The following is a 23,104-nucleotide window of genomic DNA, read 5'->3' on the forward strand; positions in this document are numbered from 1 at the left end:
GTACAGGATGGCACTGGTTAGTGCTCAGGGCAGTGGCCATCATCATGAGACCAGTAATTCTCTACGTGTGGTTTCTCAGAGAGACATACTAAAATAATAGCTTGTCTGCAGCTGACTTTAAATATGTCTAATTATCTCATTCAATATGCACCTGTTACAGTCTCAGAGGTTCTAGTAAATAATGAAGTAGTTTAACCCTTTCCTTCAATTAAAGGTTTGTTGCATATCTCACAGCTTTGAAACTAAGCATGCCTTGATCAAAAATCCTCCATACTTACAATCACCAAATCCAGGGTAATATCCTTTCTCAACCAGAGGAAATACTAGGTAATTCTACTTGGACCATGGGTATTTTTAGATACATCAATCTCAGGGAAATAAGAAATACACAATGAAGAAAGATCATCACTGGAGGGATGCTATGGGCCCGAAATGGGAGTTGTACTAGTTTGAAAACAAACCAGTGGTAAACTGCAAGTCAGAATTATAATTTAATAGGAAAATTAAAATAAATGCAATAATACAAGAACACTGACAGTCAGGATACAACCTGACACCCTGTTAGTCAGGGTGGTGGTAGCAGTCCAGATGAAGTGGTCTTGTTGAAGCAGTGATCCTGTAGAAGGGTCTGGTCTTCACCTGAAGGCCCTTGTTCCCTAGGAATCCAGTAGGTAAGGGCTACTTGCACGGTTCCACACCCCAGGTTATATCGAGGTGGGAATGCTTGGCTCCTCCCTCTGGGCGGAGCATCTCACAGTGGGCTGATGTAATTCTGTGAGCCATGCAGTGGGTCCTTGATGGCCCATTAAACAGAGATAGCTCCCCGAGGGAGTTATCAGGGATGAGTCAATGGTAGGAGATAACGAACACTGCCCCACCTGCTCTAACAGCTTGTGAAGATGATAATAGAATACATACTATTGGTTACATCTTATATTGTAACCTAGGACAGGAGTATAACTGTAAAGGTTAAAGCCCTTGGAAAGGTAGAAATCTTAGCACTAGCACAAGACACATTGAAGGTTTAAGCATCACCTCTGAAATGAAGTACACAGAATCATCTTAAAGCAAAAAGACCACCCCAACATGCCTTGGGAAAAAGAGCTTGTGACTGAATTCTCAGCACGCTCTTACAAGAAACACATCCCTGAGCAGACTTCCCTCAAACAGTTTCAGTCTGGAAACTTAGACCAGTGTTGGTGACCAACAGTTTTGCTATTCCTCAGAATTGTTGGTCTGACATTCCTCCCACAATTGTCATAAAAGACTGCAGTAAGGAAAGAGAGGTCCCAGATTTTCAGTATGCTGGCTCACCTACACAGCTCCTATTTCTCTTTCATACATATTTTATTCTGTGTAATGAGATTTCATAGCGCAGAATGAATTAGAAGATACAGGCTATGCTGGAGAAGATGATGTCAGAAAGATGGGAGACTGGACTGAACGAGCTGCCAGAACTATTTATGGAGGGCACCCAAAACCCTAGATAGATTTACTTCTGCTCCTTGAAACATTTGTGCTCTCAAGATGGAATCAGATCAGTCCAAGGTGCTATTTCTTCCAAGAAGTTCTTAACGTCTTAGAATTAAACTACATTAAAACACTGAAGGAAGGTGTTAATTCCTTCAACATGTAGAACCATGCAAATTGCAGGCACGTAGTGTGCCCAGATCTGAAAACCAAGAGCAGATATATAAATGGTACCTCTCATCAGTGAAGCACGTCTCATGTGTCTTCTCAATACCAAAGGTTAATAGCAAGTTTGTTCCAGTCACAAGCACAGCAGCCATCCAGGGGTTACTGACTCAGAAACACACTGTCTCCTTTTCAGTTCCCTAAACATATTTCCCACATACTACCCTTGGCATGTGGCTAAAGCCACTCACTCTTCACCTAACATGCAGTGTTAGTTCTGTTGTTCTCTGCTGGCTTTCTGCCCTCTGCACAGTCTAACCCTGGATACTTTACAGACCATCGAAGGTGATTGAGTTACCTCCAATTTAGTGCTGTTTAACAGCTCAAGGACTGTAGCAAGTGTTCAAATGAATCAGGGGAGTGAAAAGAGAGCAACAACCTGACATAGTTTACAAGAGAGCTCATGATTGTTCCCTCTCTGTCAGCATCCTGCACAGATCAGAAGGAAGCAGGACTAAAATAGAAGCATGTTTAAACATTGAATGCCTTCAGAAGATATTCTAAAGTATAATGCTCACTTCAGACAGAAGGTGAAGTCACTGTATCTTTCCCACAAATATTTGCAGCTAAGAGTTGAAGCTAATGATCAATGAAGTTGACTACAAACTTGCCATAAACTCAAGGGACTCAGGTATCTGAAACCACAAAAGTCCATTGACTTCATATTTGGTAGGCAAGGCTGTAATTAGTTTTTATGTAACTATATAGGTGGAAACAAACAAGTAAACAAACAAACAACACAGGCCCATTCACACATAATAGACATTTCCTGGAGGCAAGAGCATTCATAAAAAATGTTAGTATAGAATATTTTATCTTCATCCTGCAATTTTTGGGAGAATAAAGTTATTCCTAAAGACTGCAGCCATTGCACCATTTTAGGAATATCACAATGAAGTGTTCTTCCAGCTGTGGACTACTGCTAACCTGTTAAATAGCAGGGCCCTGAGACAACTGAGAAAATCACCAAGACCATAGATTTATTTTCACACAACAAAGAAATTGTGGGAAAATAATAATCTAAAAAGTAGCTTATGTTTGGTTTTATGGCAAAATAAAAATATGATGGCAACGCTGTCTAATATGGCTCTTAAGACAATCTTTCAATTTAAAAGGGTTGAGAAATGGAAATACCATGCCCTCTTGTTTTCTTTTTTCCAACTCAAGTTGCACGTAACAGTGACACATTTCTACCACCAGTAACTTCTTATGTATATTGATTTAAAAAAAACAAAAAACTTCTGTGGCAAGTATGAACACAGTGACATTTATAAAAGACAACAGTGGACACTGCCTATGGATCAAGTGGAGCTGAACATGCATGTATGCTATTTCAGCTACTCTTTCAATTTAAGCAGAGTTAGTTTGTGCCTCTGCTTTCTTTGTGGTAACCCTGAGATATGATCATCTTTTTAAAGATTCAATGCCAGCATATTTAGGGGCATTGTTCTCTACATTTCCAACATCTTTTCAAGCATTGTATTATTGTAGTTAGAACAGAGAACTAACTAAATAAATAAATCTTCAAATTATTTTAATAAACATTTCTCAAATGTATGAAGATGTTCAAAAGTGTTTATATCTCATGAATTCTAAAATACATTTTCTATTTAAGAACCTCTAGTGGCATTGTTTCATTTTTTTTTTTTTCTAGACACATAACTCTTTTGTGAAGAGTTGCCTGGATATAATGTAGAGATTGGAAGGTTAAATCAATTGAGCCCCAGTCAGAGATGATCACTGTAAAAGACTTCTGCTGGAAAGAACTCCATTTTTTTATTCTCAGTAATATCACCGCATTTTGAATGAAAACAGAAGTAATGTTAAATCCTTGCTTTCAGTTGGCAGCAGGTGTTACTTGCAAGATCCACAATACTGTCTCCGTTTTGTCACTGAATGAGTCTCAATCTTAATGGTCTTCCCAGACTTAATTTACAGAATAAAATGAAATTTTCTGTCTTCAGTAATGAAATTTGTTTCTTTTCTTCATGAGTTGAAGGTCTATAATATACTACTCAGCTTCATACATGATAAATTAAAAGGCATGCGAATGTGACTACACACCCAGGAGTCAGGATTCTCTTCTGAGTGCAGGAGGGTGCTTGGTGTGTGGAACAGGACACCCATTTGAATCTTTTCTTGCTTGTCACTTGCAATTTCCAAATCTGGAACAGCCACTTAAGGGCAGGCGAAGTGCCATCTTATGAATGGGGTGTGAGCAGAAACCACCAAGAGATTATATATGAAAATCAAAGTTGTTCAGTGATGGCAGCATTTCAAGCTAGGAATGTCCAAGCAGCTCTGAGGGATGATCTATCCTGCCTATTTTTAATGGGATGTGTCACTGGAGCTAGATTAATTTCAGAAATTAAAGATACTTTTGTAGATATGTGAAGGGAGTTTCTACAACTCTGCTGAGTTCAAATCAGTGTAATGCAATAGTGGTGTACCACTGGAGATTTCCAGGTGTTCTGGAGCATTTCTCAGGGAGCAGTGCTGGGTGCCCTGCAAAGCTGGGAGGAAGTGTGCACTGTGCAACAGCAAATGCACAAGAAGCTCAGGCTCTCTCCCAGACAGTACTAACAGGGAGGCTACAGCTCACTCTTTTCCTGGTAAACCCAGAATTACACAGAACAGAATACATGAACGTCTATGTCCCACAACACTCCTGTTGAGATCAGTCGCTATTCTTCCACTAGCTTCTATAGAAATCTGAATGGCTTAACCTTGGTAGAGGGCCAGGTAAATCCTGTCCTGTAAATTAAGATCAGAAGACCATTTCTGTGACTTTCAGATTAGGAGATCTACATCTCCATTATAATACATCTGACAGGATTTAAGCTTTGTATGCAGTTAAGCTCCTTGGGGTTACAACCACTTGATTCCTAATTCAAAAGAAGTAGGTGTGAATGCTCACACACTGCTTTATCATACAGTCATGGCAACAAAATCCTCACAGCTGCAATGTCATTGTCAGTCACATAGCAAAGGACAGCCAGAGGATGTTCTCTGCCTCCACTCCTCCCAAAGGTTAATACCAAAAAAAAGTCCTGTTCCAAAACACTGAAACATCAACTACTGGAACATCTATTTCAGGACCACTGTAATGCAATTTTTTTCATACATGTTGACATTCTCTTCAATGTCCTGTGTTTTCTGCTCTTCTTTGATAAACCAATATTACTACTCAAACCTACCACTTTTTATGGAATATACTTTAAGAAATATGAAAAGGCTGTCTGGGTAAGAGTAAATATGTTACAGGGGACCTCAAGATTAATTTGTGAAACAATTCTAGATAAAAAATATAGCATTTGTAAACAGATACCAGTCTGGGGTAATATGTTGCATGCTTGTATGAACTGACTTCTACATGCTAAAAAAAATTTAAAAATCAACTAGAACAAAGTTTAGAATATGTCTTTTAATTGAGGATTATTTTCTACAATGCTACAATATTAACAATCTCTAAAACAAATATCTGAATCTATATCCCAACAAATATTATAATATTTGCAAATAAATAAGTTATTAGAAGTATCATATTGTGTTGTTTTCCTGTCCATGTAAACTTCTAATGATAATGCATTTCAGAAGAAATAACAATAATAAGCAGTTGCAGTGCATTTACACTATTAAGAAACTTCAAGTGCAATTCTATACATATATATTCTATACACTTAAATTTTTCTGCACTTACACTTTTACAAAGCCATAAACTGAAAGGACATTCAAATACATTCAAGACTGAACAGAGAGGCAAGAGAGGTATGAATAAAAAGACAACATGTTTCAGGTGGTACAACATGACACAGAATGTACCGTACATCACCAGCCACTACCAGCTGCAGGCGTGAAATTGGCAGCAGTTTCCTAGAGAGGGCTGGAGTCACCCAACATTCAGGTTCTCCACAGTTCTCTTGGTATAGCTCTCAGGTCACTTGTCAGATTTACTTTTGTGACCTAAGAGTTCACCAGACAGGTCTTCTCCATCTGGGAAGTCATAGGGATGAATCACCTGGGGCCATCTGTAAAGCCGTCAGTCCTACTGGAGGCACTCGAGACCCCGAGAACGGTGCCAGTGGCACACGGTGCCTGACACTGACCCAAGAGTGCCACCCACTGTGAAGCTGTGCCCTCCTGGAAGCAAGTTCATGGAGCTACCCTTGGCAAACTGAAACCTGCCACTTTAGCAGCCTGGCAAAGCATCGTGGGCAATAACAATACTGCAACTCACTTGAGCAAGAGAACACAGAGCTCTGCAGAAAAATGGGGAGTTTGTTTTTTAAACAGCCATTGTAACAAACACAGAATGAAACATTTTAATGGCTACAGTTAATCATCTATAAAAACTGTAGGTTCAGCATGAATTTAAATTGTAAACTGGTGATAAACAATACAGTAAGTCTCAGCACATTTTAAAATACACATTATTAAATAAACCTTGATTTTCAGAAAAGCTTTCAACTTTTTTGTTCAAAAAAACCCACTTAAACAATCCTTTATGAATGGCAGCCAGTTTGCCTGCCTGAAAATTTTGATTTATGAAGCCCTACTGCCTAGTGCAGAACATTTATTTGTATTAACTTTCTTTTTTTTCTTTCTAAGGCAGATTAAGCAAGAGCTGAATTAAAAAACTGTTAATGTAACAACTAATTTAAAATTATAAATTATTATAATGGTTGTGATTTGGTTTCATTCTGGTTTATCTAGTAATTATACACATATCCAAATATCCACTGAAGTTAGCTACTGTGAAGAGTGCAAGTACAGAACAGTAGCTAGACCTAGATTTAAAATGCACATATTTCTATCTAGGCAAAAAAAGTTAGGTTCCATCTGGCCACAGAAAGGGTCTCAATGCATCTCCCTGTTAACTAGCCTTGCAATCTATCCATTAACACGAACCTGGCTAAATGCTATGCTCAATGGGAATTAGAAACAGGACCCTGCACCACTTCTCCAAGGCAGTTAATGTTGAACTGCGCTGTTGAGAGCGGTATGCCATACCCATCCTGGCAGACCAGTAATCTCAAGACATATAGGCTAAGAGATAGCAAAAGATAGCTGAGTGGAGCGGGAAAGCCCTTTCTGAAACACAGAAAAACACCCTTTGTGCACTGAGATCCTCCCAGCTGATCTCCTGAGCTCCCTAGGCAGAAGGTAATGAGAGCACACTGAGCTTCCTCTCACCTCACATCCTTCGTGGTGAGAGGAATGACATCTATCAACTACTGCTCACAATGGCCTCAGTGACCTCTTGGCACACAATGCAGGAGATGCAATATCTCAGCACCATATTCCTTTCTGCTGCCCATGCCCTGAAGCCAGGATCTGACCTCCAAACATTCTGGGCCAAGGTGTGAAACAACCCAATCTGTCCCAAAACAGCTCTTCACAGTGTGTGAGTGCTGGGGAGAACCTCAAGAAATCCAGCTAGTTTCAGGTGGAGTTTATACAAAGGATGGTGTGTTTTGTTTCTGTTTCTACCAATAGTAGGAAATATCACCTGATTAAAAGGAATCTCCCTATTCCTCTGTACTGCCATTCAAAAAGTTTCATAAGGCCATTCTCTATATGAATTCATTTCAAAAGGCATATATTGAACAAGTAAGAAAATACCTTTATAATGACAATTTGTTAAAGACTACATGCAAACATTAGAGATGCTGATGGTTGAATACATTCCTAATCTTACATAAGCAAGAGGATTTAAATGCTTTAGAAAACTAGGAATATTGCAGAGAGGAAGACAAAAAAGACAGATGTAAAAAAGAAGTTGGAAAGAGAGCACCATATGAAAATCATACTTAAGCTTTCATGTCCATTAACAGGTTAATTAAATGTTTCACAATGTTATATTGAAATTTAAATAAGATACCTAGGATAAAATTCTAGCTCATCTGAAATCAATAGCAAGAAAATGTTACCTGCAATTCTCACTAGATTTCAGAAGATATGTTAACAGAATAGCAACCAGCAACCAGACAAGAGAAAAAGGTCTCAAGCTGTGCCAGGGGAGATTCAGGCTGGACATCAGGAAGAATTTCTCCACGGAAAGGCAAGTCAGGCATTGGAACTGGCTGTCCAGGGTGGTGGTGGAGTCACCATCCCTGGAAGCATTCAAGAAGCAATTGTACATTGCACTTAGTGCTATGGTCTAGCTGATGTGGTGGTGTTCAGTCAAAGGTTGGACTTTGTGATCTTGGAGGTCTTTTCCAACCTTACTGATTCTGTGAAAAGGAGGCTTCAGCGAAAGGTTTCAGTCAAAAAAGAGAAGGAAGAAAAGAACATGTTGCTTACTTTTTTTTAGGTAAATGCCATGTAAACTAATCTACATGGCAATCTCTCTGGTCTATAAAACATTGAATGCGATACTGTAAGTAAACTTTAGCTTTACTTTTACTAATTCATTATTTAGCAAGACTATTTTGTAGCTGTAAATCAGTTTTTAAATGGTATCATTACCTTGTACATTGTTGCTTTATGGAAGTGCAACCCAAGATTGTAGCAGTGTTGTATTTTTTTCATTTCACATGTATAAAAGAATATAAAATAAGTCATTGATTAATATATGATAACATCCTTAGGCCACAATGAAAACAAATACAATAAACTTTTATAGCACAAGTATTCCTTTTAGAAGGAATACTATCTGTGGGATACACTCATCTGACCAAGGATTTCCAAATCACATCCTTAAGTATCCAATGCATTTTCAATGAATTGATAGCTATGGTCTTCAGTGAGCTGCCCTGACACTAAAAAAAGAGACACAGAACTTAGTTTAATCTTAGTTTCTAATATTTCATCACACTATTCTGCTTGCTAACTGAGATATATGTCCCAAAACTGCCAGTATGTTCCTCATAGATCAAAAAGCAAGTGGAGTTTATAAAACAGCACTCAAAGAATGTTGAACACCTACAACTTCTAGTCTGAACACATGTAACACAACTATTTTGTGATTCGGTGTTGTAAATGCCATTTATATTTAAAACTTTTAATAATTTTAGCTGCATATAAAACAGAAATAGTAACTTAAATTAGAGCACCTTGTGTGAAATTTAAGGAATACTAAGTTCACATCTTTTAAAATTTAAAGAAATACAACTGTTCTGTCTCAAGTCCACTATGCACGTGTCATATAAAAGGAACCTCATTTATGTGTAATGAAGACATGCATAAATACCCCAAACTTAAGGCACAAAATGGAATTTGAAATTTAGGGATACAGAAAATCCTTGCTTTTTAAATCGAATTACTGATACAGCTTTTTCTGCTGTATCTACAAAATTTTAAAAAGCTGTATTATCATAGTATCATTGAAGCTAAAAATGAAAACTGCCTATTCAAGTATGTAGTTCAAACTCTTGCCAATTCTAACTGAAAACCTTCCAAGACACTGTATGCATTGATAAGCACTGTGTCATTCTGTAACCTAACTGATCTTATTGGTAGGACCTTTCTTCTGACATTCATTGGCTATTTACCTTATTTCAAATTCATATAACCAGTTCTAGTTACACCTTCATACTTAGAAAAGCTCTTCCATGTATTTGTCATATAACAAAGAATTATACATACTAACGATTCAATCTTTCCGACTTCTTCCTCACTTCAACTACTTTTGTTTCTGTTCTCTGAGCTTTTAGCAGATTAACCAGTTCTTCATCCCTGAGGTAGCCAAAATATAAGACTGTACTCCAGAAATTACCTCAGAAATCACAAGTATTCTGATTTCCAGCTGCCTGATGCAGCTCTTCCACATATGTATACTCTTCTTTTGACATTAGTGAAGCCAGAAGCAAGACAGGTTTGTTGCCTACATTTTCAAGGCTTCATACCGCATTACTGCATTTCCATCTTCTCTCTCTCACTAAGTATCCAAGTTTCCTCAAATGTATCACCTTTTTTCTGAATCTCTTAGGCTGTGTCTAATTTGTTGGACCTCTCCCGCTCGGGTATGATATGGTGTAATATCACCCATGAATTTTATTAATATACTGTAGATCCTTCTTGCAGATTACTGAAGACATGAAATAGAATTAGGTTAACACAGTATAAACAATTAATGAGGAGGGAGCAATTAAAATTGCCCAATGGGATGAATTAAAGCACAATTTATATTTTAAGATGCTATTTCAAATATATTTTATCCCACTGAGCTATTATAAGAAGTCAAATATCTCACCATAGCTACAGTTTTTCAATGCAATACTGATTTTTCTGCATACATAATTTAAATGTAGAATAGGAAACATTCTGACAATCAGCTTTGCTCTGCAAGGGAGTCCCATTCCAGCCACTGATTAGAGAAAGGTAGACACATCATGTTTACACCTCAGCACAAACTTTTAACCAGTTAATATTATATCTATTATTCTATGTATCTTTCAAATAACAAATGAAAGTACAGGGAGGTCCAAATTTGCACTGACAATCACAAATTCAGCTCCTTTCAAAAGTTCTTCTGGAATTCTGCAGCGTGATACTGTAATTCAAAAAATGTCGAACAACATTCTACAGTACTTATAACTGGAAAGGTATTACCTAATATAAAGCTTAAATAACAATAAATTTACCTAGTCTATGAAAAACATCATTACGTAATTTACACTCTGTTTTCCAGAAGACTCACTTTCAGTACAACTTACCAACTCTCCTTCTGTTCTTGATAATGACTACAGGTCATAACAGAGCTTTCAGAACAGAAGGCACAGTAGCCAACTATTCTAATTCTTAAAGCTACTCATCAACCTATTGAAAATAAGAAAATAATTTCTTTGAAGAAACGAACAATTAAAAGTCAAAGTGAATCCAAGGATGAAAAGGTAGGTCTGAAAATATATTAATTGCAAAAATAATACAGTCCATGATATTTTAGGCACAGTTGTTTATTCTTGTTCCATGTTTTAAAACTTGGACTCAGAAAAATCAGAGGAAGTTTTGGGTTTTTACCCTCTTTTCTTTTCCTTTCCACTAAAAGCACCATGGTTACACAGCTTGACTCAATCGTCCTTTTCCACAATCACTTCTCCATGAAGCACCCTTCTTCTCTGCCGCAGCATGTGGAAGTAGAGTTGTGGAAATACTTGATCAAAGCATAAAAGAAAGCAAATTAGATGAAAAAATTCAACAGATCACATAATGGAAAACCACAATTTTACAGAATGATGAACTGGGTAAAAACTATGGCACACAGTGGTTGAGTTGATTAAGGTAAAGAACAAGTCATGAACATTGCAGTGATTTGAAAAACAGTAATTACTCAAAGCTCAGACAAGGCCCCCTGAATACCTTGTGTTCAAGGAACTTCGCCCCAACAGTTTCCTTGTAGAAACAGGATTCAACCACATTCTGGTGGTGTTTGAAGCCTTCAAATCTGTCCTAAGCATGTTTGAATTAATATTTGGAGGAGGATACAAATTTACCCTACTTGTTCAAGTCTGAAGTAAGGAGATCCCTCTTTTCTGTTCCTCTGCCATCTATTACATTACTGTCCTGCTGACAGAGTAGATCCTTATATTTAATGGTGAGAAAACTGGATTTATTCCTGAAGCATTGTTATATAAACAGATGTAAAACTGTTAGTAAGTTATCACACCTTAGAACATTTTTTACTGACATAAATCTCTCTTGTTGGCCTTCATGATTTCTTGGGACAAAAAATTTCAGTGTGCATGCATATTGTAAAAGTCCATACTGAAGGTCACCTTCTCAAAAGAATACCTTTCATGAATGCAGATCACAGACCTTTTAACTTCAATTTTCCTGCTTTTCAATTTCTCTCCCTAATCTGCTGCCTCAATGTACGGATCATAAAAAAAAAAAAAATCCGTTATATATTCTATTATTAATATTATCTAAAATATTATATTTGCCAAGTTTGGTCTAGCCCCATTCATGGTGGAATATCTGGTATATCAGTTTGCTTTCTCCTTGTCTTCACTGCTTAGTTAGCAGTGGAAATAACACTGGAAGTGAAAGACAGATACTGTCCCTACTGTTATCTCCATGGCTTCTGGTATGCGCAAGTACAAGCACAAACTGATAAAACCAGGGACTGCAGATGTTCAGAGAGATTTTGGGGGGGTTGACTTCTGTGAAATGAAATCTTGGAGAATACTGCTTCAAGTTTTTCCTGAGCATGCTTGGATGGTGATTTTTCCAAGGTAAATGGTTATTAGTAGCAAAAAAGCCACAGCAAATCTCTGGCACAACTTGCAGGACCAATTTTAAGCCATTACTCAAAGTGGGAGAGGCACTAGAAAGTCTCAGCGACACAGTTACAGACATTTCTGTGTGTAAGCAAAAAGTTTTCTTACTTTGTCCAAGTCTGAGAAATAATTTTAGCGTTTTCATTGAAATTTTTAAGGCAGCTTATGTTCCTAAGCAGGTCACAAGGCAGAAAATTTCAGTCCAACCAATTAAAACACAGTGAAGCTTGGAACAAGAGAAAGCAGGCTTTTATAGTAGAAAGTGTTCAGCAAATTTTAATACAGGCAGTGTTTATAGCATCACTGAAGATTGATTATTATATTGTTGATATGTTTCTACAGTTAAATAATACTTACATGGCACATAGGAGAACATGACAATAATAAGGAAGTAATAGTAGTCAAAGGAGACATTATATTTGTTGGGAAGTCTCAGAGAAAACATTCCTGTTTTCTTCACATAGGGTAAAGCAGCATATATGGTTAGCAGTTCACCTGCAACTCCAGCAGGATACAAAATGATAAAAAAGTTGTATCTGCATTGAAAAATAAAAAAAACCTGTGAGAAACACCCCATAAACTTAAAATATTTTCTCTTGTTATTATTAGTGGCACTGCAATGTATTACAATAGCTCCTGCACCAGAATCAAGGACCACATCCTGATGACACAGAGTATCAGTTTCAGTTACTTTTGACAGAGTTGCTTAGGTTGACAAGAGAATGCATTCCTCAGTGCTTTTATTTGAAGACAGTGAAGTATCAGAATGTTTTTATGTTTTTCTAATAAAACAATCCTCAAATTTAGTCTCCAATAATGATTTTTTTAAAGTATACTGATCTTACTCCTGTTTTCACTGACAGGATTCAGACCAGGACTGAATCCCAAATTCAGATGATCCTACATATTTTCATCACAGTGCACACACACTGGGTCAACTGTATGCACTACAATTTGTTTGAAGATAATGAAGATGTTGAAAAACATCAAAAGCTCTTTTACTCACTGCAACATGGGAATACTACATTTACCACTAATGGAAATTTGAATAAAAAGAGAAAAGAAAATTACTAGAAAGTGCTAGAAACTTATCAGATCCATTTTTAAGTGAGATGATGTTCAAATAAAAGGCAAAGCATCCAGTCTAAAGAAAATGTGGTTTGAATGCCAAAGGCCACATAGGCAGTGACAAAATGAAAATTGTAATTAATAGGCTTTGTGCTGTCCAGGTTCTCCTAAGGAACAATTCTCCAGTTCATATAGGGAACAGCAATGAGAGCTGTCACACAGAGAGAAAGGTATAGTGTGCACTCCCTGATCAAAATAAATGAGATCCAAAACAGCAACTAAGCAGGAAACCGTCCTAGAAGCAGAAGGGCTTAGAAGACTCACAGGTGAGGGGAATCACAGAATCACAGAATAGTTCAGGTTGGAAGGGACCTCCCTGCTCAAGCAGGTTTATCCTAGAGCACATGGCACAGGATTGTGTCCAGACGGTTTTTGACTATCTCCAGTGAGGGAGACACTGGATTGTCTCTCTGGACAATCTGTTCCTGTGTGTGGTCACCTGCACAGTAAAGAAGTTCTTCCTCATATTCAGGTGGAACTTCCTGTGCATCAGTTTCTGCCCTTTGCCCCTTGTACTATTGCTTGGCAGCACCAAGAAGAATGTAGATTAGGGGAAGAATGTAGATTAGATAAGGAGCTGATGCCTTACATATAGTTTGTCTCTATGCAGTTATAAGGTAAAGATCAGAAATTCCATCTCTCTTGGTACTGAATTTATGCCCAGTTGTGCTGTTTGTTTATCCATGAATCTTGATGGGATATTTTGGACTCTATGAAAAAATAATACCTTTTCATATGTTTTGTTTCTATTAATATTTCACCATATATCTCTTCTGTGAGATGTCAGTTTTTCCCTATTGCCTATATTAAGGAAACAAAATTCTGTTATTCAGGGGACACTGACCTGATGGCAAAAATAATTATCTGTCAATGTAATATGTTCTGAATGCATTTCTCTTTCTGAAGTCTGTATAAAAAGCTACTGATGATAGCCAATCTGCCTATCTTTAAATTTGTCATTTAGTGCTTAAACAAGTCTCTAACTTAGGCACTAGCAAAAAGATAATATTTTATAAGAATAGACATAAATATCAGACATATCAAAGAAGTGCATTAGAAGCAACAAACCTGCATTATCTATAAAACAAAAATAAAGAAAAAAACAAACTCTTTAAAATAAGAGTTGCCTGCACTGAATGTAGGTTAGATATTTTTCTTCTAACATAGTAAGTTTGCCTTAAACGTATTTTTCAAATAATGACTACACAGAATACTATTTCAGTTAACTCTCTGAAAAACACATCTCTGTAGTGTATGTGGATTTAGTGGACAACCTTAAGTATGCTTCAAAATCAAAATAGTTTTGATATGGAACACAGTTTTTGGTGGGCTAAACTAAGTCAGTATTTAACTTCACTACATGGATATAATCTTACAGAAGCTCTGATAAAGCAGAATTTCTTATAAAGTAGTAATAACACAGACTGAGTGACAATGATTCCCACGTTTTCAAAGAACTAACATCCACAAAGACTAGCACATGTGCTTAATTTTGGGCACTGTATTCAAGAGCATCGTCACACTGCAAATTAAAAGATGACTCCAAAGATAGAGAAAAAAAATTAAGTGAAAGCAGAGTTCAAACTGTGAGGCACAGAAAGCAAAGAAAAAACCATACCCCAAAGCTCTCAGCTAAAATATTTTTAACATCTTAAACCAAGCAAAAATGATCCCAAGTACTGTAAGCAACTGACTTGCACTTTGCTGACACAAAACCAAAGCTCAAACATCTGCTCTCCTGTGTGTTAGTTCAGCATGCGTGAAACCAACATGCACAGAATCCTGAGAAACTCAAGTGCAAGACATCTCCACCTGGCCCATTTAATGAAGTATGGCAAATGGTTGAGCAGGTTGAATGTGTAGAAGGAATATCGAGTGATCTCTGTCACAGTCCATACGACCAGAAAAAGAATAACGCTCTCCTCATTCTGGATCTGCAGAATTATAAAGAACCAACATTTTCTTCATCCTTAAGCTTCTTTTCTGTGCAAACTGCAACAGACTTCTCTTTAAGATACATAGAGCAGAACTAGCATCTTGTAAAGAAAGTAAGTTTTGGCACAAAAGTGATATGCTGAATCTATTACCATGTACATTTCATTATCATGTGTGTTTACTAACATACAGACATTTGCCAACTGAGCAATATTTATCCATTATGCAAATATCAAAACATAAAACTCTATAATTAAGCTTATTCCTCCTCTTTATTCTCTACCTGCATTTCCACCACACATCTAACTATCCTTCTTTTATTTGTGGTTGACCTACTTGTTTACCTTCTTACTCCTCAAAACAGAAGGAACACAAAAGTGATACAGAAGATATGTCTTCTCATAATCACTTTTTAATCATTCTGCATTTCACTATTCAATTTCCTAAACTTTCTCTTACTTTATATCTTGCTTCTTCCTCAATGCATAATGCACATCTCCATGAAGCATCAGACAAAAGGAATTGCTTTATATAACCTACTAACTGGAACCTGGTCACAGAAGATCAGGTTTGGCAGACTTCAGGGAGCTCTAAGATAGTTAAGGAGCTGGGAGCACAGATGGCTCACTAAATAAAGAGTAGGTGGTAGATCAGGATCTTTGGGTAAACTCACTGAACAATCCCATTTAAGATTTAAGTTCTGAGTCATTAAACTGCCTCATTGGTAGGTAGCACATCTCTGCTGTTTCAAAACACGAGTTCTTTTTCACTCTGAGTGAACAAATAAACAAAAGTCCCCACACACAAAGAAGGCACCTGGGGATCTATTACAAACACTACCTTCTGTGAGGAAGAATTACACACAAGTAATTTTCTTGTCTTTAAGAGGGGAGGAATTTTGTAATACACTTCTGTGCCTGAAAGCTGAAAAGCTCCAGGGATGTCTGTGAAATAGAATAAAGCAACACAAGTTTTGTTAAAATTACAAAAGAGGGAAATGATTTTTCAAAATAAAATGCAACATGGAGACAAAGCTTAATCTATCTCCAAGATGCTGAAAATCCACAACTGTCAAAAATCAAGAAGAACTATAAGTGCTCATAAAATCGCACCCTCAATGTGTCAAAGAAGGTGCACTTTTAGCAGAAGGATTTCAGCAACATGATAAAGAAAATGGAGACATAAAAATAGCACCAAAATCACAAATAAATAGCAACAACTGAAGTGCAAAGACACCCAAACAAACAAGCAAAGACAGAATTAGGCTGTTCTTTGCCTCATGCAGTTAGAGACAAACATTGATAACTCAAACTTGGATTCATGTCACAGTGCTAAATCCAAGCAGAAGAGCTTTAAATAAGTGTGCAGAGAATTCTTATCTGCTGCCTTGCAAATCTGCAGTCAAGAGGGGAAGTCTGGCTCTTGCTATTATCACTGACGTGCCTCTCACCACCTAAAGTGACCCTGAACATTCATGCCTCCTAAGCAATAACAGCATGAAATACAATCAGACATACATTCAGGCATATATTTTTTTTTTGGACACAGCTTGGCGTACAGTAGTGTCGATAGAGGAAATAAAAGAAATTGCTGGATATGCTAAAGATCCACTGCAGATAATAAAAAATGGCAAAATGCAGTGCTATAGACCAGCTCACATGTAGACATTCAATATAAAAATCTAGTTAATCTTTCAGACATTTTGCTTTACAGAAAAAGGTAAAAACACTTAGCTTACCAAAAAAAAAAAAAAAAAAAAAAGAAGAAAGCAACAACAACAAAAAACCTATGAAAAGCCTATTTAATTTATTCCATGTTAAGAAAATTGATAGCAAAGGAAAAGATGCAGTGTGGAAAACAAGTCCTCTAGAGAACTGAAGATTTGGCAACTGAGGCAGGTGCTAAGGTAATCCATCTGCAGAAAGGCCTATGCCATCTGCTGGTGAGACAGTTTAATGGCTCAGCTTTTCAAGTTCTGAATAAATTCAGGAGCACAAAATCTATCACTTAATTTTTTTACATACCTTTCATAGAAAGCACACCTCACAAGCTGAACTTAATGTCCTACCTACTAGCTGTGAACTGCTTGTTTCATTCTGCTAATGGATCACTAGCCTTACAGTAGCCACCTACAGCCAGGCAAATAAACTATTGTCATTTACATACTCCTTAAGTGCCATTGTGACATGCTGGATGTCATCAAATGTTAATGCTATCATAACATTAAAATTTTGAGAAGGTTTCTAAAAAAATTGCAAAATCGTAACCATGTTTATCCAGGTGAATTCCATTTAAGGCATAAATTTAAAGACATAAATTTACAATTTCTTTAGATTAATTCAGCAAGTGCTTATTAAAATTTTTGAAAGGGAACTGTTAACACTGGGGCAGTTTTACTCATAAATAATAGGAGTAGTCATTGATTTCACTTAGGCAGACCACAGAGGGCATGATGCTGAAGACACTGCCAACTCACAACTAAGATCCAGACTCAGTATCCTGGGAAGAATCACACAAATTCCATTTTGTAACCCTAAGTTCCAAAATTGCACTCAAGTATGTAAGTATTCTCTGTAGGAATATAATTAATTTTTAAATTGGTCTTCCTAGTGAAATGAGAACTGTATTAATAGCTTCTCCTTAAAAGCTATCAAAACATAATTTGCTCACACACATACCTGTTTTATACTATGTGCAATGAACCACACCATGAAGATTCTTGAACTCACTTGGACCCCAGTCACAAGCACAGATGTGCGAACTATTCCTTAAAAAGAGAAACATGTTATCTCTGTTCCACAATTCATGTTTTAACTAATTACAGGAGAAACTAAAACAAAGAACTCACCAACTGCACAGTGGATTACCTGTAAATAAAAATAAGTCAGAGGTTACTATGTGCAGCATGTTACTAGCTACCCTAGAAACATGGCATTTTGGTATTAATATAAACCTAGGCTCAATTCTGGTTTTTGTCTCCCTCTAACAGTCTTAAAAAGAAATACATTGCAGAGCCCTCGCAATCAGTGTTGGGATGGGCTCAATATCTGAGCTGTGCAAATACATGAAAGACATTTGTTTTCCAAATTGATTGTAAATATTAGACATTTAGATACTTACAAAGCATTTTTTTCAGCTAGTAAGCTTCCCTTCCTTTACCTTATTCAAAGAAGAATTTTACAGAAAAGCGTAGAGGAAGTCATATAAGGAACACTAAATACACAGCAATTTTCAAATGCCCTGCATTCATTACAGATTAGTAACATTATTATACTTTTGTCAATGACAGCTATGAAGCTTTAGATATAATGTATTTTCTGGTCAGTAATGTTTAGTGCATGAAGTACTTTTCATTATTTTGGCAGGTTTGAATAGAATTACTTACTGTGTAAGTTTAACAGCACAAAAGCCTATATACAGCTGGTGACATGATTTTAATAGTTGTTTGAACTTGAGATGTCATAGGCAGATTGAGGAAAAAAGTTAAAATGTCAACAGGCACTCTTCGTTGTGCCTGGGAAAGAACTGCAAGTGCTCCATAAACCCAAGCTTCATTCCAAAGATGTACCAGAACTGAGACCACTAGTGCATAGTTTGCAGAAGTATTACTTAAAGAATACTTTGCACATCTGGCACAGACCCCGTTGCAATGGATTATATGGGGTATATGAATCCAGTCTCGCAATAAGCAGAAGCAGGAAAGGCACAGAAGGATAGTAAGTCCAGTATAAAGAATTATAGGTAACCTATACTCTCTGAGATGGTCATGAGATTCTACTACACTGGAGGGCTGATCTGCTGGCTGTAATGCCTTCAAGATTTTGCCTTTTGCATTAAAGACTCTCAAATCAAAGCAGTTACCAGGCACTGTCTGATTTAAAGAAATATTAGAATTAAGTTTGAAAAACATGTGCCCGTTTGTTTCAAGTAATCATCTTTCCCACCCCCAAATCTTCATTAAATAATAAAGTAAAAAAGGCTTTTAGTACTAATATAATATTTTTATTTTAAATTCAGGATAATAATGTGTTTTGCCTGTGATATGCAGCATCCAGTAAAGCAAACTAATGTTTAAAATTTACCTCAAGCAAAGCAAATGTCTGGAAAAATTTAAGCGTCTTTTGAACGCTTCTGAATAAGCCTCTATGTGTTCCTTTCTGTATATAAAACCGCACCATGGCAATACCTAATACCAGCCACCTATAAAAGAAAGAGAATGGATACATTTCAAATTAGAATTCTAAAAATATCCATCCATTGTAAATAATTTAGTAGAGCATTTTTTTTCATGGATTATCTTTGATTCTTCACTTGTCAGTGTTCTTAGATCATCAAAAATATCTTTAAACATAAATATTACATAATATTATGTAAACATTACACTCATCTCTTTACTTGGAAAAGGATGGAGGATAACTTACTACCTTCAGAGGATTGACTTAATTGAGGGAACCTCCCAAAACCACCCATCCAGAAGACTTTTCACTAGCTAGTGACTACATATTTTTACTATTAAATCCTCATGCATCTTGACTATTAAATACTGTTATTTGAAACCACATGATGAGCTTGGCACTGAAGTCACTGGGTTGCAAGTTTGTAAAAGTAAAGGACTGGAATTTATGCACATCAGTTTTACATTTCTCATGGCCCCTTAACTCACCAATTTCAGGACTGACTGGTGATCTTTATGCTTCACAATGTTTGTGATTGTCCACATGAAGTTACCACTACAATTATGTTTTCAAAAGTGTTGAGAAGTGTTCTAAAACTTGATTAAAAAATCAGACTCCCAAGTGCTGCAAGACAGGTGTTCTATGCTCCTGACTTCCAGGAGCAGATATATTTAACTAGCACATTTGAGGGGGTTGGATAATATTTTCTGGGGTTTTTTAGGAAACTGAACAACAATGGCAGCTAATAACCCTTCCAATGTAAAATAAAGAAAAAGTAACAATATCTTTTAATCATAGTAGAATTTGATATAAAACTTAAATTGAGATTTGGAATGGAAATTGAGATTAAAAAAATAAACTTCTAAACTGTGAGTTGATCCCACAACCAGCCCAGACAGTAAAATAATCCAAGGCATGAGGAATTCCTTCCACATAATAAACCCATTTTTATATAATTAAGATTTCAAAACAGTGTACTAGATGTTCCTTAACCACAGGATTGTTTGGATTGGAATGGACTTTAGAGATCATCTAGTTCCAACCATCCCTGCTGTATGGAGGGACACCTTCCACTAGATGAGTTTGCTCAGGGCCCCATCCAACCCGGTTTTGAACACTTGCAGGAATGGGGCATCTGCAGGTTCTTTGGGAAACCTCTGCAAGTGCTTCATCACCCTCCGAGTAAAGAATTTCTTCCGAATATCTAATCTAAACCTTCTCTCTTTCAGTTTAAAGCCGTTGTAACTTAAAGCCATTCTATCACTATAAGCCCTTGTGAAAAGTCCCTCTCCAGCTCTCTTGTGGGCTCCCTCCAGGAACTGAAAGGTTGCAATAATGTCACCATGGAGCCTTCCATTCTCCACCCTGAAAAAACCCAACTCTCTCAGCCTTTCAGACCTATACCTCATTCTTAAAACATCATATTAGCAAGAAGACTGAAAACTTCAGGTTTCAATCCAAAAACACTAAGAAAATATAAAAATTCTTTAATATAGACATCGGCATAACAAGAGCTATGGATGGCTACTTTGAGAGGTAAAAATAAAAATCAAAAATGACAAAACTTTTAGTTTAGCTTTTTCTCTGATGTTGCTGGGAACAATTACTCAGTCCTTTCATTCTCCATAAAGCCATAGCAAGTATATTCTACAGCAACATGAGCTCTGGCTAAGGAAGGGCCCAAGTGACAAAGCAGAAGGGTCTTAGAAATACTCAGAGGCAGATTCAGAGAGATTATAAATATTCAGAGAAATATTTACATAAACATTTGGATAAATATTTAACTCATCTTCTTATACTCCTCCCTGAGCATAATGTATAGGCTAGCACTGGAACCAGGGTACCAGGAAATAGTAATCTTTGGTCAGATCCGTTCTGCTGTGACAGCATGAGAGCCACATGGATACTGACAGCTCCCTGCTCACCTCAGATGGCACGGACTCCAGTATCAGCCCCTTAACCACCCCTACACACAGCAGCTACTGCTATGCAGTCACTTGGTTTGCCCCATTCCAGCACCTCATGACAGCATTTCAAACTCACAGAGTTAGTAAGGCTTCCCCACACAGCAGGAATGATTCCCCTCTTTGATCCCTTCTACTTTAAGCCCATGAATCCGATCTGTCAGTGCGCCAAAATTTTCCCCCACAAGTGTTACTAAGATTTTATAACGGATTTTAAATATGAGCGCGTTTATTTCAGGTTCTCTGCCACCACTGTGGAAACGAGGAATTACTGGAATATCACTGCTAGTCTTTCACAGTGAAGCTGCCCTGTTTTATAGTGAAGTGTTTGACAAGAGGAAGGTGACAGTGAGTTTACATCCAGCTGGCAGCACAAATGTGACAGCAACAGCTCTGTCTGAGACTTAGGCTGAGAAGTCATAATACATTTAACCTAACAAGGCATTTTCTGCACCTCATTCCACAACCAAAGCATTGCAGAGAGAAGTAATCTTGGATGACACTCAGAATCAAAGACTGCAAATGTATTTTTCTTAAATGATTTTTTATGTGGACATAAATTTCTGTAGATGGTTTTATTTAGCTGTCAGTGGCTTTGACTTTGGATCTCAGGAAAGCCCTTGTACTGAGTATTACGAATCACCAGGAAATGGAAAACACTTTCTCTAATAAAGGCAGCATCTCCAGTTGGAACTTTGAGCAAGATTGGGTATTGATCTGTCATCTGAGTCCCTTAAATCTCTTTTAGAAACAAAGATAAGCTAAAATATATATAAATTGTACCCATAAATGATTATAAGAATTTAATCCTATCTTTTTCTCTGTTTCAACATAAAAAAAATCCAATTTTGCATGTCTTAATTCCTTTTGATATTAATGGAAAATGGGAGAGAAGGAAGTGGGAGATACTGAAGCTGCACCTAAGGTCAAAACTAATATGGTTCGATAATCTTTTAGAGACATATAAAAGAGAGTGGCAAGAGTCAGTGTTCATTAGCAAATTCACACATGGAGCACGAGACTGGTAATTCAATGAGGTAACATTAACCTCACGTAAAAGCACTTTTCAAGAAGTGCTGCAATAATATATGAACAGACTTGAATACATATTCAAGATTCACAGTTGCCAGTGAGAAGAAAGCCATTACGATCACATTCCTGGCTTTCTCCATCAGTGCTTGAGCTCCTGCCTCAACAGCGGCATGTTAGTTTTACTCTACGGGATTCAAAGGGCCGAGAGATCGCCCACTGACAGCCAAAGTAAAACTGTTCTCATGATGAATATCGCCCTAGAAGTTATAAAATGTTTAGTTCTTCGCTTTCTTTTAAGCATGTGGAAATTAATGGGTTGGGGTTTTTTTCCCCGAGAGTTAGTGAACAGGGAAAATTTTCAAGAAGTGACAATACGTGCTTCGAGCGCTAACATCATAAACCTGACTGCTCTTACGATCTGTTATTCAAAATAAATACCCGCTTTTCTCACAGCAAAGCCTCGCAGCACGGAGCACAAGCTCAAATGAACCTGCTGGGCTACTGCAGCTCTTCCCCCTGCACCGGTCCCCGCTCATCCCTACCGCCCGCGGGCGCCGCGGGCCGCGCTGGCTCCGGACAGCTCTGCCTGCCGGGAGCCGGGGCGGGCTCTGCAGCTCCGAGTCGGGGCGAGCGCGTCGCCCCACGCGGGACCCGGGCCCGTGAAGCCGCCGGCGGCACCGAGGAGCGCTGTCGGCTCCCCGCGGGCGGCCAGCAGTCCCCTCCGCATCCGGCGAGGCCGTGCCGCGGGACGCGGTTCCCCCGCCCGGCATTCCGGTCCCGGCTATACTTAACCTCCGCGGCGGGCGCGGGGTGACGCGCCGGCGGCTGGCAGCGCTGCACCGTATTAGGCAATGCCCAGCAGCCGAGGACAGCCCCGCTCCCGGCGGCTCCCCCGCGTCCCGGCTCTCCCGCCCGGCCGCCCCCCGGCCCCGCCGGGCCCCCGCCGCGCCCCCGC

General features: G+C 37.9%; 1 protein-coding gene across 5 annotated transcripts in view; it reads right to left on the reverse strand.

Moving 5' to 3' along the window:
- Window positions 1-10,573: 10,573 nt before the first annotated feature.
- The window catches only part of HACD1 (3-hydroxyacyl-CoA dehydratase 1), a 22,635-nt gene continuing 10,104 nt past the window's right edge, over window positions 10,574-23,104 (reverse strand). For 2 of the 5 annotated variants that reach the window (XM_042043430.1, XM_042043428.1), the window contains exons 2-7: window positions 19,061-19,178; window positions 17,827-17,845; window positions 17,657-17,745; window positions 14,856-14,977; window positions 12,273-12,451; window positions 10,574-10,789 (exon numbers count right to left, since the gene is read on the reverse strand). In XM_042043430.1, coding sequence (XP_041899364.1) covers window positions 10,707-10,789; window positions 12,273-12,451; window positions 14,856-14,977; window positions 17,657-17,745; window positions 17,827-17,845; window positions 19,061-19,156 — 588 coding nt within the window. In that variant the 5' untranslated portion in view covers window positions 19,157-19,178 and the 3' untranslated portion in view covers window positions 10,574-10,706. The remainder of the gene's footprint in view (window positions 10,790-12,272; window positions 12,452-14,855; window positions 14,978-17,656; window positions 17,746-17,826; window positions 17,846-19,060; window positions 19,179-23,104) is intronic. The other 3 variants (XM_042043429.1, XM_042043427.1, XM_042043426.1) reach the window with 3 other exon arrangements.

This window comes from Corvus kubaryi, unplaced genomic scaffold (genome assembly GCF_017639235.1).
Source record: "Corvus kubaryi isolate FWS band 111438036 unplaced genomic scaffold, C.kubaryi_AGA036_p1.0 37398, whole genome shotgun sequence".
NCBI lineage: Eukaryota > Metazoa > Chordata > Aves > Passeriformes > Corvidae > Corvus > Corvus kubaryi.